This window comes from Carcharodon carcharias, chromosome 14, assembly GCF_017639515.1.
Source record: "Carcharodon carcharias isolate sCarCar2 chromosome 14, sCarCar2.pri, whole genome shotgun sequence".
Classification (NCBI taxonomy): domain Eukaryota; kingdom Metazoa; phylum Chordata; class Chondrichthyes; order Lamniformes; family Lamnidae; genus Carcharodon; species Carcharodon carcharias.
Genome location: NC_054480.1, coordinates 119,098,342 through 119,116,057, shown reverse-complemented (window position 1 = coordinate 119,116,057; position 17,716 = coordinate 119,098,342). Strand labels below are relative to the sequence as shown.

Sequence of the window (17,716 nt, the reverse complement as noted above, 5' to 3'; positions counted from 1 at the left end):
AACATTTTGCATCCTAGTTACCATTCAAACAGAGTTAATTTCATAGCCATCCTGAACAGCAAATCATACCTAGAACTTCCAGATCAATATTAAAAGAATAAGATGAATACATTTCACTTTGGAGAGAGAAATGCCCACAACTAACAATTAAAAAAAAAACTCCTTGTATCCTTCCAGAAAGCCTCAGGTTTCACAGTAACTCTCGCTGTGCCACTGTAACAGAAAGAAAGAAACAAGGTGAATAGTGATAGCTTATTCCTGTGCTAGGGTCTTCCCATGTCTCAGTGCTTTTGAAATTTGATATTAGTCTAAAAGTCATTAGAAACAAATGGAGTGCTATGAACAATCTTATAGAAGATAGGATCAATCTGAAAATGCTAAAAAAAAGCACAATGTATGTAGGAACTACATATTTAATTGTAGCAAGATGCACACCCAAAACCAGCGTAATGGAGGAGACTTTACTCAGTCAGTGATACGGAAGTACAATGTCTTGTTTGGATTGAGTACAAGTTTCTGATCTTATGCCACATATCATTTAGAAATTAGAAATACATAACAGATATTGTACATTTTACATCATCTGACAATGAGAACATCTGAAAATTTGGAAATGTTATTTTTAGAATATCTGAAGGTTTTCTACCCTTCTGCATACTGATGCTATAAGTGTGCGCACAATTCAACGTGCCTAATTGATGCTGTGTAGCTGCAGTTACTCAAAGGATCTACTTTTACATTATTATCAGGGTTTTCCCGAAGATTAAGTGTCTGCATCACCCTGCCTGATTAATGAATCAAGGTATGTTTGCTACAATAACTAGTTAATACTATTTTGTTTAGTTTATTTTATTTCTCTGGTCTCATGATGGCAAATAACATAATAATTGGGGCAAAGTAATTTTGTGAAAGGAGAGATATTACAGACTTCCTGCTTTCAGGCCAGACCAGCTGAAATGTCTCGGAAATGGGACAGGATATGTAGGAGATATTGAAACACAGAGCCTCTTAGCAGGACCTCAGAGTCACTTCCATTTTGCCACATTTCTGGCCTAATTAATGTGGAAACCCTTCCCCATTTGGAAAAATGCAGGAGTTTCATGTTAAAATGTGTGAGCGCTGATCTGAGGCTTCACTTGTCCCTTTCGTCCTCTTACAGTGTGTCTAGAAAGGCAGAAATTAATGGCCATTGTAAATGGATATTCAGGGTTTCCTCTGCCTTTCAATGGAAATAAAAATTGGAAGAGATGCAAAACAGGTTGCTGATTTGTCATCATTCGTTTTACACTATAGCACAAAATCAAAATCTATCTCAGCACTCAAATGGATCTAGCACCATATCTTAACCTTTTAGGCATGACTTGCAACAGATGAAGAAAATCAGTTCCTTGTTAGATGTCTGCCAAGACATTAAAACTTTGCAAAATGTAACCAGTTTGACACAGGAGTACATCACAATATTATTGTAGAAATCTCAGAACGGAGACTATTTCAGTTCATTGTTTTTGTTACTGCAAATCAGAGCTGTCTATTACCATCCCATTTCCCGGTCCTTTCACTGTCCCTTTGAATTTTTTCTTCATCAAGTATTTCTAATGAAAATGAATCCTTTTCTGACAATGGGAGATGATTTCCACTGTGTATCGGGTATAGCAAAATCAGAAACATATTTACAATTTCACTACACTCAGGACACAATAAAATCTTGTCCCAACTAGGAAAGTGCTACTGAGGCATCTACCTGGTTTAAAATTCTAGTTAGACAACTCCACATACATGCATGTACAAAGGCACACACATGCAGAGACCTGTACACATGAATATGCATAAATACTGTCACACGTGGAGACACATGCACACTCAAACTGATATCCCTTCTGTTTTATGTCAATATGTGTGTTTGTATCTGTGTGTGTGTGTGTGTGTGTGTGTGTGTGACTACATATATATGTGTGTGTGTGTGTGTGTATGTAAGTGTGTTTGTGTGTGTGTGTGCGTCTATCTATGTATTTATGTATGCATGTCTATAATCACAATAATGCGGACCTACAAAGAAAGGCATTCAAACACAGGTGGAGACATTCATACATGAAGATTCACACATTATGTACACACAAACAATGACACCCATATATACATGAATACTCATACATGCACACACATGGAGATACACATGCATACAGGTCTGCCCCTACTTTGTGAGTTTCTTGCTGATGTAGACTATTTTAGACATTCCCTTGTTGACTAGTTTAATTAGAAATGCACAGACACACAATTTACATGGTGGTATGTATTTATCTCTACAGTTCTGAGCCTGTCTTAGTCTCAGGGTCACATCATAGTCTCGCTATCCAACTGCTTCTGGTTTTCATGCTCCTGGCAGATGAGCTGATAAGGTTTCTCATTTTCTTCAATGACAGAATTTCCAACTTCTGCATCTGGTGCGTGCAGTTCATGCCTTGACAGGTGCTCCACAATGCCTGCTCCCAATGAGTCACCAAGCACATTAGTGGTAGTTCGCAGACGATCCCTGAAAAATAAAAGCAGCATTTATTTCCCCAGTTTCCGGGAAAACCTGATAACCTTTGCTGAATAATAGAGTTGTATGTTCTTTGTGTGAGCCTGCGCAAAGAGAATGGCCACTATCCCCAGGAATACATTGGTGAATTAAATTCTGATAATCTTGCACTGATTGCATCAGGAGAATAATCTCTCAGGGCGTCAACGGAAGATAATACTCTGGCCTTTGATGTCATCCATGAGACCAGCCATCAGGGGATAAAAACCTTCATCACAAAAACAACAGATTGGATTGCAGTCTTTTAGCTTTGTATGTGGTGTCAGGTTGAAAGGAAACTTTGTGGCATGTATACCCATCCACTTCAGAAATACTGGGTAGCTTTACCATTGTGGATTTTACAGGGGCCCAGACTTGTTTGTCTGCTCCCAGATCATCTGAACATTGGATCCTCTTGTTGATCGTTTCAGCTTAATTCACTATGCATTCCCAATAGCTCTACTGCAGGGAGAGTACAGTTCACTATCAAACAAGGAAACACTCCTTTGGTGCAGTTTGTGAATGAGAAGCTCCACAATTGTATCACATAATGTGATGGTTCTTTGCTCATGCTGCACTATTTCTTGTATCTTTTCTTGTAACTGCCACCGCCTTGAATTGCAGCTTTAGCCCTTTGAGAGGATATACCACATGCCTTTGAAGAATTGTCAATGGGAGGCTTAATCCAGGCTGGGAGCTTGCTCCCTATAATCAGTTAGACTGGCCCTGAAAGATTCCACTAGTTTATTATATTTTGGATGCACGGTAAGGTCACAGCACATTAGTTCCATAGTTCAAATTTCTGTGCCAGAAAATCTATCACATAATGACATTTTTTTAGTCGTTTATGAGATGGGGGTATTGTTGGCAAGGCCAGCATTTATTGCCCATCCTCAATTGCCCTTGAGAAAGTGGTGGTGAGACGCCTTCTGCCATCTGTGTGGTGAAGGTACTCCTATAGTACTGTTAAGGCAGGGTGTTCCAGGGCTTTAACCTAGTGATGATGAAAGAATGGCAGTATTTGTCCATGTAAGGATGGTGTGTGGCTTTGAGGGAAACTTTCAGATGGCGTTTTTCTAATGTGTCTGCTGTCCTTGTTCTTTCAGGTCATGGGTTTGGAAGGTGCTGTTGAAGGAGCCTTGGTAGGTTCAGTGATGGTAATGTAATTGAATGTCAAGGGGAGATGGTTAGACCCTCTCTTATCAGAGATGGTTATTGCCTGGGACTTGTGTAGCATGAGTGGTACTTTTCACTTATCAGCCTAAGCTGTTGCCCAGGTCTTATTGCTTGAGGACACGGACTGCGTTATACCTGAAGAGTCTTGAATATACTGAACAGTGAGCAATCACCAGTGATCATCCACACTTCTGAAAGAAAGATCATTGATGGAACACTGAAGATAGTTGACTCTAGGCTGCCCTGCAGAACTCCTGCAACAATGTTTTGGGACTGAGATGACTGGCCTGCAATAACCTCAGCCATCTTGTGTCAGGTTTAACTCCAGCCAGTGGAGGATTTTCTCCCTGATTTGCTTTGACTTCAATTTCACTGAGACTCTTTGATGTCACACTTGATCAAATGCTGTCTTGATGTAATGGGCAGTCACTCTCACCTCACTTCTGGAATTCAGCTCTTTTGTCCATGTTTGGACCAAGACCGTACTGAGGTCTGCAGCCAAGTAGCCCTGGCAGAATCCAAACTAAGCAATGGTGAGCAGGTTATTGCTGAGTAAGTACTGTTGGTAGCACTGTTCATTACACCTTCCATCACTTTTGTTGGTGATTGGGAGTAGGTTAATGAAATGATAATTGGCTGGATTGGATTTGTCTTTTTTATGAACAGGTCGACCCTGGGAAATTTTCTTCTTTGTCAGGTAGATGCCAGTATTGTAGTTGTGCCAGAACAGCTTGGCTAGAGCCACAGCTAGTTCTGGAGCACAAGATTTCAGGTTAAAGCTGAGATAAAGTTCCAGCATTTGATTTGCATATAAGTATTATAAAAATGTCTTTTGAGTACAATCTATTTTCAAATGTCAAATCGGCATCATTGTAATATTCCATTCCCTGAATGGGGTACTTGGAGTTTAATAAACAAGCTCAAATGTATTAGACTAAATTGCATTCCAAAAAAATCACCGGCTATCTCTGCCCCTAACTGCTATGTTCAGCTAGGTAAACAAAACCTTCTCTAATATTAAGTAATCTTCAAGCCAATTAATGAATACTGAATAGTCCTTCACTAAATCTTTATAATTAATAATTTAGTTCAGACACTGTAATGTTAAAAGGCAAGAACAATACTGAGCCTGCGTACAGGAACCAGTCCACTGCGATGATCAGGGTGATGTCCTCCGTGGGAAGTCCAACGGATGTCAACACTATCACCATGGTAACAAGACCAGCCTGTGGTATTCCTGCAGCTCCAATGCTGGCTGCTGTTGCAGTGATACTATATGGTAAAAAAGAAAGCAGAGACTGTAAACATATTCAAGCTGAACAAAGATTTCACACAATTGAAATTATTAGAAGTTTTATTAGAACAGTAGAAGACCATTCAGCTCCTCAAAACATGTTCTGCCATTTCATTAACTCATGGTTGATCTGCACCTCAACTCCATTTACCTGCCTTCGTTCCATATTCCTTGAAACACTTACCTGATAAAACTCTATCTTTCTCACTCTTGAAACTTTCAAGGGAGCCAACATCTCTTTTGAGGGAGAGAGATCCATTATTTCCAATACGCATAGAGGGTGAAAGGAACTCATAAATTTGAAAGATTATTCTTACCAGTTCCCATGGCAACTTCTATGTCTTAGATCCAAAATACCATGGTTCCTGCTCTGGTGATAAGAGCAGCACTGTGATACATCAGGGGGAGAATTTTGTCCCCGTTGGGGGTGGGTGGGGGGGGGGGGGTGGTTGCTGAGCAGGACCAGGCGCAGGCACACAGCCAAAGTGCTGAGCGCTCCCTGTGCGGGTGGGGGAAGAGGCTGAGTCAGGGCCTGTGCTTTTTCACGCATGTGCGTGAAAGAGCACCGAAATCTCCCACAGAGCTGCCTCAGGGAAATTAGTTTGATTATAAAAAATTTAAACAATGAAAAAAGAAATTATTCAAACTTGTCCCCTCATGTGACAGTGTCACATGAGCTGGGACATGTCAATGAATTTTAAAAATCATTTCAATTCAGTTTATAAACACTTCATGAAATCTCATCACGCCCATGAATGAGGTTCCATGATAAATGTGAAGGCCACCTAGGCTCTTCGTCTGCTTGCCAACCTTAAAGTTGGATGGGCAGCCCAGACAACCAGCTTAATTAGATTATTAATAGCCTTAATAGGCCTTTGATAGTTTGATGGGCGCGCAATCGACTCCGGTGCGTGTCTGCCGAACTGAAGATCTGAATGACACGTCATTTTATGCGTTGGCCAGCGGGACCCGCCCCCACACGCCAACCAGAAGATTCAGGCCCAGGTCACTTGCGGCTATTGAAGTAGAACTCCTCCTGGAATCTGGGTCAACTAAGCTGGAAGGGCAGCAGCCTGTGCACTTGTAGGTGCAACAGAGGTGACTGTCCTGACTGCTGGCTGGAAAATCAGAACAATACTCTTCTTATTGAATCAGAGAATACTACAGAACAGAAGGGGGCTATCTGACTCATTGTGGCCATGCTGGCTCTTTGGTAGAGCTTTCCAATCAGTCCCACTGCCTGGCTTTTTCCCTGTAGCACTGCAATCTTTCTCCCTTCAAGTATTTATCCAATTCTCTTTTGAATCTTACAATTGAATCTGCTTCCACCAGCCTTTCAGGCTGTATATTCCAGATCATAGGAACATAGGCCCTAGGAACAGGAGTCGGCCATTTGGCCTTTTCAGCCTGCTCCGCCATTCAATAAGATCACGGCTGATCTGGTTGTGGTCTCAACTCCAAGTTCCTGCCTGACCCCCCAATACCTTTGACTCCCATGTTTATCAAAAATCTGTCTTGAATAAATTCAATGACCCAGCCTCCAACTGCTTTCTGAGGAAGAGGATTCCATATACTAAAAACCCTTTGAGAGAAGAAAATTGTCCTCATTTTCGTCTTAAAAACGAGATTTCTTATTATTAAACTGTGGCCCCCAGTTCTAGTCTCCCCTGCAAGAGGAAACATCCTCCTGGTGTTTGACCTATCAAGTCCCCCCAGGGCCTTGTATGTTTCAAAGGCTAACTATGTTAAAAAATGCTTCTCCATGTCACAATTCATCTCTGGTTTCTTTGCCAATCACATTAAACCTGTGTCCTTTGGTTAACAACCCTTTTGCCACTGGAAATAGCCTCTACTTATTTACTTTATCAAAATACTACTGCTTCTTGCTCCCTCCAGTGGAGGGAACAAGAGGCCTTTAAAGGGCTGAAGATATAAGGATGTTTAAAAATGTCATCTTTCCAATAGAAAGAAAAGGGGTATTGAAGATTGGTGCCTTTCTCTTTGTCACTCTTGTTTTCTAGGGAGCCCATAATGGCTGAATTCCTGGGTTAGTTGTGAACCCCCTCACGCATGCCCACAAAGCAATCTTTGCCAGATTTTACATGGGGTGAAAACCTGGTCAGTCTGGTGTCTCCCTATATTCCACCTTCCAACCCACTGGAATTTCAGGTCTTAATGATATCAGCCTGTCACCTGCAAATACAGATAAAGGGAAGCTCACGTACAGGAGAGGGGATTTTTCACATGTAATCAGTGTGGGTCTTTGGTACTTGTGAATCACAATTAGTAATTGTAAAATTAATGATAATTAATGATGATTAATGATTGGTCTGATAGAACCCACTCCGCACAATAACTAAGTACTTTCTCCCACACCAAAATGCAAGTAAGGCAACAATACTACTATCCTTTGGCAACTAAGGCTGGATAAGGGCTCTTTAGGAAGAGTTGTGATCCAAGCCAATAAATCCACTGCACCAACAGGAGCCTCCTGTGAAATAATAGAAGTCATTGGTATCCAGAAGCCAAGGCAACCTATCAGACCCAGCACATCAATGTCACAGAGGATGAGACTGCTTATATCTCTCCCTATGACAACCCTAACAGAAGAGGTACACTATCAACCAAGCACACATAGAGAAGGATTACACTGGCCTCAGAGGGTCAAAGCACAGAATAAAATTGGTATACCACATAATAGTGTTGGTAAATAAATAGTGCCTTAACTACTGTGTGTGCTTATTACATTTTTAGTAGATCCAATTTACTCAAATTATACTTATAGAAATAATTGCGGATTCTACTGATTAACACTCATGCAGACATATATGAACATCAGGAAAGGTGAAAGATAAGAAGAAAAGGTTATTTGGCTCAACAAGACCAGCTACAAAATTCTAGCTCATCCAACCTCACATCTTTGGTATTTCATAGACCATCTGTAGCTTCTATCCACAAGTCTAGGATCCTACTGAACCATTCAGAGGAATTGTACAGATGTCACTGCTCCTAATGGGCTAGTTCAGGTTATTGCTGCAGTTATATCAATGGTTTTGAAGGCTCAGGGAATAATCAGAAAGAAGTGAAAGAATGCAGAGTAAACACCTGTAGAATGAAGCAGTGCTTGTACCCTCAAAGCAATTGGTTCATTACACAGAAAGAAATCACGGAATAAGTGAATTCTGCACAAGCCCATTAAATTTTACACGTGATGAACATACAGCAGGTTTTAGCTTTATATGAAATTGAAGAACCTCATAAAACTCAGACTAAATATCTTAATGTATCCCAGTATTTGATAAATAATGTCAGCAACAGCTTCACACTAACATTGAGCATTTCTTAGTTCATCTGCTCGGTTTAGATCCCTTTGAATGGTATCAACTCTTTTATATTTGTGACCTAGTTGTGTAAGTTGATGTCCTCAGTAAGTTATATAATTAGGGAAGTAACTTCCTCTACATTTTTTTCTAAACAATGTAAACAGCTTTATTATGTTTGTTACATTTACTTAGTTTACTGGAAATTTCTTAATCACATGGTATACAGATTAGTGCACAAAACAAATTAAAAAGGTGTTAGCCGTAAAGGTTAGTAAACTGCAAAGCTGAATCTAAATTGAAAACTTGTGATTGGACTAACTTTGATTTCAATTCAACTCCCTCTAGTACTCTACCTGATAGTGATGATTTGTCCAAAGTTTAGGTCATAATTGTTGACCTGTGCAATAAAGATGGCAGCCAGGGCCTCGTAGAGGGCTGTGCCATCCATGTTGATAGTAGCTCCAACAGGAAGGACAAAGCGAGTGACATGCTTGTCCACACCATTATTTTCTTCTAGACACTTAAAGGTGATTGGGAGAGTTGCTGAGCTGCAAAAATAAGTAGATTAAACTATTTAATTCATAGTGAGAGATACAGAAGAAGAGGAAGAGAGGGGCATATGGAAAGATATGCAGAGGGGATCAGAGAGATGCAGACAGACAAAGATTTCTCAATGGTAACAGGTTATATTCAAGATGGACAGTCTTACCTGGATGAAGTGCCAAGTGCAGTGATCAAGGCCTGCAATATTCCACCAATAAAAACCCAGGGATTCTTGTGGGTGACTATAAAATAAAGAAGTGGCAGGACAACGAGTGCATGGATTAGCAGCCCAATTATCACCGTCACAGTGTACATCCCCAGTTGTCCACCCATCACGGTAAGGTCTTGCATTTCCATTATTTTGCCTGCAATCAGGAAGAGGATACCTATAGGGGCATACCTGAAATAGAAGAAGACACAGCATTTCCTCAGCCTAGCAGTACCTCATCCCAGCCAAGTTTGGTTATGATTGTAAACAGTACAAAACGGACACAATGGAGATTTTCACTGGGTGGAGCCAGGACGGTGGCAACTCTAGATGATGGGAGAGAGCTTACCACTCCATTCCTGTATTCCTGCTCCAGTCAACACCAGCTTTGGAAGGGCCTTCCATTGGATAAAGGACTTGAGTTAGGCGGTTGGCCCTTGTAGTATGCAAATCAGGATCCTAGGATATACACGGGACCCAGACAGATATTTTAAGACAACACTGGGTGGAGCATGTAATGTGTACGCTTTGCCCTGTATTAGATGGAGGTACAGTGTAAGAAGTACGCAGGAGGTAAGTTTTAATTTATTTTTCTGGCACCATGGGGATCGAAGTGCTCCTCTGGGGTCCAGAGAAATCTAGGCTGCTGTTGCACTTGGTGCCTCCCGTCTCCGAGGATGGACTGTCGCAGATCAACTTACTTATGGCCTAGGTTGCCCAATATGGCAGCAGTTCAGGGCCAGCAGATTGTCTAGGAGATCTGTTTTCCATCTACAGCCTGCCAACCCCAGGCCAACAAGACCTAGTCCTTAAAATGGACTGAGCCTCCTGTCAGGGCTTCTGGTCAATCAGTGGATGCCCTCCACTGGGGTAGACAACTAAAAACCCACCTGCAGTCAAAATTTATCTTTGCAATCTGCAAGAGACATTACAGGATACAGCACTGAAAGCTAAAGAGAAATATGAAGTGATGGTGCTAAGTTACATCAGGTCTATATTTTAAAGGGTCGTCATTATCTGTAATCATGATAACATGAGCTAATTCCTTTCAGTAAAATGACCAGTGGAAATTTTAGCCTAATCTGATTTTTGGAAGGCTGATGGGATGGGAAAAAAATATAAGATTTTACACCCTTCCCGAGTTTACTCTAATGCAGACGGAAATATAGGGCAGGTTGTAAAATCAGCATTCCACCTGATCCCATCAGTCTCCAGACTGGCGAGTTAAGTTAAAATTACCCATGTCAGACCTATGAGTTGGGACAACGCTAAAGCATAGGTAGAATTTAACTTTCAAGGCAGAGTTCACGTACACCGGTTGAAAAACTGGAGGGAACCCATGTTGAACATTTTCAGGAGACCCAACATTTTGTAAGAATCAGGTACTTGCCTGGGCAGTGTTGGGCCTCCCATCAAATTAGGCCTGAGCAGGTTGGAAATTCTGCCCCTGGAAGCAGCTGGCCAATCAGAGACTGGCAGCTCTCCAGTACTGGCAGTGCCACAAGGAGCGGTGAACACTGCTGGTACTGCACTGGAGCTTGATCCGTCCTGCACCTCCCTGCCTGATTAAATGGGCCCTTGCCTCTGAATTCAGCTCTGGGGAAAGATCGGGGTGCATATAATTCCACTACTGGTGCGCAGTCTTGGTCACCTTACTTCAATAAAGATCGCGAAGCCTTAAGAATGACCAGGTTGATTCCACCTTGGGAACGAAGGGCAGAGTTTTACATTCCCCCCCACCCCACACCGCCCCCTAAATATGGGCAGGTTTGCAGGCCTTCCCACCCTTGTCTCAACCGAGACCCTTAAGTGGCCAGTGGATGGTCACTTAAGGGCCACTTCCCACCTTGGCTGCAATTTTGTGGATGGATGAAGCAGTTTGGGGATGCCCAGCACTACAGCTTGCTGGGTGGGATGGTTGGTGGGTGTAGTAATTACGGTTTTATTTAGTGTGTAATGTAGTTTTATGAATAATACTTGTTAGGAGAGATCACATGATCTGTAGTAACCAATAGGAGAGTAGCGCGGGCTACCTCAGGAGTCAGTGTAGAGATAGAGTTGGAGTTGAAAGCATATGTGTGGTTGCTGAGTACATTGTAAATAAATTTAATGTTTCCACCAAAGAAATGTCTGCAGCTCAACTCTATCATTAATAACATAACTCGGCCACTGTACAACAGTGGGGTGCCTCCTTCATGGGCCTCCTTTTGTGATGATGGGCCCCCCTCGCCCTCCAGAGGTCTCCAGTCCTGGCCCTGCTGAGACCCCCCCCACAATGTACCCATGTACTCACCTTGCTTTTGGTTCCTGGCTCCTCGATGTCCAGGACTGGTTGCAGGCCCAGCAGTGGCCACTGCTCCCGATGGCGACTTCCTCCTGCCAATTAGATAGCCGGTAGCTCTAGCAGGTAGGATTTTCTCCCCATACAGGGGCAGAAGGCTCACCTCCAGCTAATTAATGCTCCTCAGAAACTTAAACGTCTGCTGTATGCAGCAGGGGGGGTGTGTCCCCTGCCCATTTATTCAGTGGCGGATGGGAAACCCTGCCACCCATTAAATGCTGCCTGAAGTAAAGAATGGCTAGAGACTTTTAAAATTGCTTTTTACAGCTTTCTGGGTTGGTGAACCAGTAAGATCTGATTCTGCCTCCTCTATATAAACTTTAAAAAGCCCGAATTCTGTTGCCCCTTAGGATTTGGAGATGGGCATGTATTGCATCATTTTGAGATGATATGGGCTACAATGTTCACAATGACATTATTTGCAAAATGTGTATGCATCACAGGACCAACTTTCAATGTCAAATTCTGAAAGTAAAGCCAATTTCACTTGTTGATATTGTTTGTCATATTGCTTAAAGCCTGTTTAACATGTTTCCTTCTTACTACTTCTGCTGGTAATGGTAGCCAAAGGTCAGCTGGTCCAGAAGCTCCAGGAATTAAAGAACCATCTCCAGGGCACTGCTGCGAGCAACTCACGAGAAAAGCCACACAAAAAAAATTATGTTTTCTTTTAATTTTCTTTGAGCACTTTCACTAACTCGCAATTAAAATACTGAATTTAACGAAAAAACTGTCTGACAGTCAAGAAAATCTAGTCTGTTAATAAAGTATCTATTTGCTGTCCAATTGGTGTGGAAAGACAATGCACAGCATGCATAGACATGTTGAGCAGCCAAAGGGAGGACTGTAGTTGTAGGATAGTTGGACCAGAGGTGATAACCCCCGATCTGCTGGGACTAAAGCAATTGAGAGCAGAAAGTGTGCCCTTTAGTCACTTTCAGCTGATGCGCAGCCAGTGAAAAATTTGATCAGTTTGCAAGGTTTATGGAATGGCAGGGAATCTAAAAAGGAGGAACAATACCATAAAAACAAGAAGAACGTTTAAACATGTTAATAAACACTACAATCTGCTAGGCCCAGGAAGACTTTTTCTTTGGAGACCACAGCTAGATTGATAATAATTGTGCTGTTCTTGTTTGAGGAACTACTTCAGCCTGTTGCATATTGAGAGGATTATTAAATCCAATAATCTGCAAAAAGCATTATCCAATTGTACAGTGGCCTTCAGGGATTCTGTTGGGAGTAAGAAGAGAATCAGACTAAACATTTCAGAACCCATGACTCAAGTTACTAATGATAGAGATGATCCTTCAAAATATACGCAGTGAAACGCAGGGGAGGTCTTGTGGCGCAGTGGGTAGCATCCCTGCCTCTGAGCCAGAATTTCTGGGTTTGATTCCTACTCCAAGACTTCATAGCCATGGAAGCTGTGTTTATAATGTGGCCAAACAGGTTGGCTATCAACACACATTGTGCCTGTTTCAGCTAAACAAAATAAGTGACAGCCATTCACAGGTTCATTCCACGGGGCAATGCCTTGATCAATCAGAGTTAAGTTGCCTGGTTTAAATTTCAAACAATGCTTGGCAGTTAACTGTCTGTCACCATTAACTGGTGCATTCTCCATGCAATGCTTTTATCAATCAGAATCCACTTGCCAACCAATCAGCATGCTTTTCACATATAGTATAAATTGTTGTTCCCTTTACATTTGGTATTCTTGTGAATTGTCCTGATGAGTGCAAGTCGAAAAGCATTGACAAAAATATCTCTTTTTTCAGCAATACTGAAGTTCTGTACTACCAAACGACTACAACTGCAAATCCTTCCAATACACCTCTGGCAGGTGGTAAAACCACGAGGGTCTCCTGATTAGCCATGCTTGATGTGAAATGACACAGCTTAAGTTTTGCCTCTGGCAACCTGTTCCAGGAAAATCTAGCTATGGAAACAGACATAAGCACGTGCTTTATCTGCCTCATGTGTCACTAGATGCAGAACACTTCTCAATATAAGAAACATTAGTTTTATAACCATTAGGATTTTTATATATAAAAATATTTAAGCATTTTGTACTGCCCTTTCTAATTTGGCATGATATGATCCTCACACATTGAACTGTCACCATTCAACGTTCTCTGAACTTGAGCTGTGCTGCTTCTTACATCTTCAGTGTACCAGCTGGCTCAGTGGATACAGAGAAAATGTTTTTCAGACTAGATTCCAGGAAAACCAAACTTGGCAAATAGAGCTTAATGCAACTGCTGTGAGCATACGCTTGCCAGAAACTTTGGAACTGCCATTAAGACCCCATGAAAGTAGTGTGTATGAACTATGTAAAAATTAGGAGCTGTCATTGCGTTTAACTGTGCCTCATTCATTGCCTGCTTCTTTTCATAAGTCTTAGAGCTGTTCAAAATAAAAACCAATTTTCTCCAAATTTACTGCCATTTGTAGGCTTTATTTTCTCCCAGCTTATTTTCTCTCAGTTTTTGTGCTATAAATAAAAACTAGATTTTTAAACTTTGCAGATGACCTTCTCAATCCTTTAGGAATGGTTCCAGTATCTACATTCATTTCTACTAAAGAAAAGATTGAGGAAAAGGACATAATACATGTCCTCAAAATTAATGAAAGATGATCTTGAAGTGAATAAGCTATTTATCTTGCCCAATGAATATAGGACTAGAGAACAAGAACAACATTTGGAAGTCCTGACCAAGGTTGTAGATGACAAAAACATTATACCCCCAACAGAATAAGAAAAGGTAGATGATTTCAGTCTAAATTGGCATGTTTAAAAGGACCTGGTCTGATTACAGGGATACTTAACAACATTGCTTCACTTTTTTAATCGGGGGCAATAGAGGAAAGAAACTAATCTTCTCTAAAGTAGACGATTAATAATTGGTGTGGGAGGGAAGTCCATGATAGAATAGTTATACATAGATGTTGGATGGAGCAGGCTTGATGAGCTACTCTGGATTTCCCAAGTAGCCCCTGAAAGGATCTCTGTTATATCTATCTTAGGCTGAAGTCTAATAGGACTAATTAAAAAAGTATCAGACACATAAGAATCTAACTGAAGCAGAATAATGGGAAATGCAATCTCTTTTCAGGCACACTGTAGTCTATCAGAAACTAATTAATACCAACAGACATATGACTGCAATCCAATAGGAGTTGAGTGGCAAACATCAAACACACTATGCTTTCAGGTCTCATCCTCCCAAGGAATCAAGGATGAAGGGCACTGGAAACATGCGCTTGAACACACGTCACTGTGCCCACATCTCTGCAACCCCTCCATTTTCTGGAGCGGAAAACTCAAGATGCCTCAAATGCAACCCATTTCCTATTAAACTCCTGATCACTGAATTTCCCTATTTGATCCTCACACTAGCTGACATCATAAACAGCTATCTCTCCTTTAAGCACTGTACTCCATCCTTTCAAAACTATTACCACTGTTCTCATTGAAAATATTTGCTTGTCCTCTATGTCTGCACCAACTAGGATTCCATCTCTTAATTTATTTTCCTCTCCAAGGTTTTTGAACAAATCACTCTCCCTGCATCTCTTTTACTGTTTGTAGATCTTTAACTTAGCTTTCACCCCTTCCACAGCACACCAGCAAATATTCCTATTCAAAATCACAAAATACTATGTCTGTGCAAGTGACCAGAGTGTTTTATTCCTCCTCAAACCCGCTGCAGCCTTTGATGTGGTCAACAACTCTATCCTTCAACGCTTCTCCGTTGACCTGTTCCATTAGATTGCCTTCCTATGATTCCAATCTTATTCATTGTAGCCAGGACATTTCTAGAAATTACTTTATACCCAATCCTATATCTGTTGCCTATTTTTTCCATGTACAGTGATTCACACTTACTCCTGATTAATTTCATCTACTGATGTTCCATCCAGTGACATATTTTGTCCTTTTCGCTTTGTTGATCTGCGTTGTCTCTTTAAATTAAGCTGTCTTTTCCAGTTTGGCTGTCATTGAACACTGTGAGTGCATGCTTAGTTTTCAATGCAGGAGCACATGCCCAGATGTTCATTAGGATAAGCCAGGATTTTGTGCTCCCATTTGTGGTGGGCGCCATAGCGGGCGGGAGTGGAAAATATCGGGAGATTGCAAAAATCGGTTTCACATAGTTATAAAACCAGTTTGTGATCGTCTCCTCCACCTATCTGCAGGCTGGGTTTCCTGCCACTGCACATTGGGAAGCTAATTGCAATACATTAGAATCCCATTGTAAACCCTGTTCACTGGAATTGTCCCACCCCCCCATCCCCCACCCTGCCCCAAGCTGGATCATGAACTCACGTCAAACGGTACATAAGTGATGTGCACCTGGCGACCTGCACTTCGCTTTGGACTTTGAGATCTGTTTGCCTACCATGCTTTGGGCCACATGTGCAGTCATCAGTGCCAGGCTTCGCAGGCAGCACCCATTTCTTTTAGGGAGGCTCATGGGCAAGTCTCTAACCTATCAGACTAGTGGGAAGGCGGGGGTGGCTTTTCAATGGCTGCAGGGCTAGGGGTTGCTTGGAGAAGGGGGAGAAATGGCCTCAGTGAAGAGGCTGCAGGGCAAAGGCTGTAGTGGGGCAGGGAGTTATCCCAGGGTGTGGGTGGGGAGCACATGTTGATCTATGCAAGAGGCCTCAAGAAGGTGAGGGCTGAGGAGGCAGTCTCCAGAAGAGGAGGTCAGATGGAGATGTGAGGATGTGTGAGAGATAGAGTGTTGATGTCCCTTGAGCTGGCAATAAAGTGAGATGCCAGTGAATGTACAATTGGCTTGTGAGTCTGTGAGTTTATAGTGATGAGATGATTGACTTACCCTGGTGGCATGGATGAGGTCATTCATCCTCTTTCTGCACTGTGCAGCATTGGTACTGACCACCACTGCCACTGCCAGCCAAGCCGGAGTGGTGAGATTGCTGGACCTCCTGTGGCCAGAGTGGGGGTAGAGGACATCATGGCGAGCCTCCAAAAGGCATTCCAGTGACAGGTCACTGAACTCTTCTTGGCTTTTGGGGCTATGTCTTCACTGGAGCCGTCCTGGGCTGCAAGCATTGAGAATTGTGTGTGTGGCTGCAGTTTAGATATGGAACCTGGAGTGAGAAAACAGTGAGGTAATGGCGTGGCAGGCGATTCAGAGGCTGCCCGCCAGCAATAAGGTGCGTTTCCTGTGGGTATATAATTAATGAGGCTGAAGCAGATATGGCGCAAAAACTCACCCTTGTGGCTGGCAGGAAAAATGTCTTTTTTCATGCCTGCCACCGCACTTAGGGCAATTCAGGGGAAATTCCGGCCATAGTCCAATCGGATAAAACTGTGAAGTTGGACTTCTCTTAGATCACATCAAGGCACATTAGATCCACAATTTCTGAAGGAATAGCTACAATATGTGGAAACTTAACATCTGTTTATACAAGTGCTCTGAACGCATTGGATGTCAGCGCATGTTTAAGTTATAAGAGCTGAGTTTCCATCTTTCTGGGGAAGAATGGAGAGCTTCAGGAAGGGTAACAGAGGCTTATTTGGCTTTGAACATCCCGGCAGATGTAGGTCCAAGAAGTGACTGAGCCTCTATCGTCTGCATTGTACAGATTGCTTGCATCAAAATATTATAGTTGACAGGCCTGCCAGACATATTTTCGAACATCAATCCTGAAAACTGTGGTCTAGATTTTTCTGTGAACTGTAATTGTGGTAAACCCTTTGTTGGGTAGGGGAAGTTGTTACCCACGCCCCCCATCACATCCCCCCCCAACTTTAGGTGTGCCTTGACCTATACATCGGGGTCAGGGGAATTTTGATATTTCAGATGTGGCACGCAGCCATTCACTGTGTTACTGGGACACACATTTGAGGCAGGTGGGAAGGAATCTACTGTAGCACCTTGCAGCAATGCAAGTCAGCCTGCCGTCCTAGCTAAAAAATTTAATAAACGAACCATTTGTCTGTTGTGAAATCTAGAAACTGGCAACTTAAAATTGGCTCTCAGTATAAATCTCTAGCCCATATTTGCACAGATACATCAAGTGTCTGTTGTCAGTCCTGGGGGATAATGTAGGAAGTAGTATTGGGACTCAAGGTACTGGAAAATTGTTCCTTGCCCAAGATTCTTCCTTCAGCTACTTGGTAAACTGGTGTAACTAGACAGGATACACAGGGCTCTTAATTATAGCATTAAACTAAGAAGCTCTAATACTACCAAAGATTCAGTACTTACCAGACATGGAGTGGAGGGGTGGCGGGAGG

At 42.1% G+C, this 17,716-nt stretch overlaps 1 protein-coding gene across 2 annotated transcripts in view; it reads right to left on the bottom strand.

The window, feature by feature from the left end:
• Positions 1-397: 397 nt before the first annotated feature.
• slc1a6 (solute carrier family 1 member 6) overlaps positions 398-17,716 on the bottom strand; it is a 149,942-nt gene continuing 132,623 nt past the window's right edge. For both annotated transcript variants that reach the window (XM_041204598.1, XM_041204599.1), the window contains 4 exons: positions 9,060-9,293; positions 8,704-8,898; positions 4,871-5,005; positions 398-2,530 (listed from right to left, as the gene is read on the bottom strand). In XM_041204598.1, the coding sequence (XP_041060532.1) occupies positions 2,332-2,530; positions 4,871-5,005; positions 8,704-8,898; positions 9,060-9,293 (763 nt within the window). In that variant the 3' untranslated portion in view covers positions 398-2,331. The remainder of the gene's footprint in view (positions 2,531-4,870; positions 5,006-8,703; positions 8,899-9,059; positions 9,294-17,716) is intronic.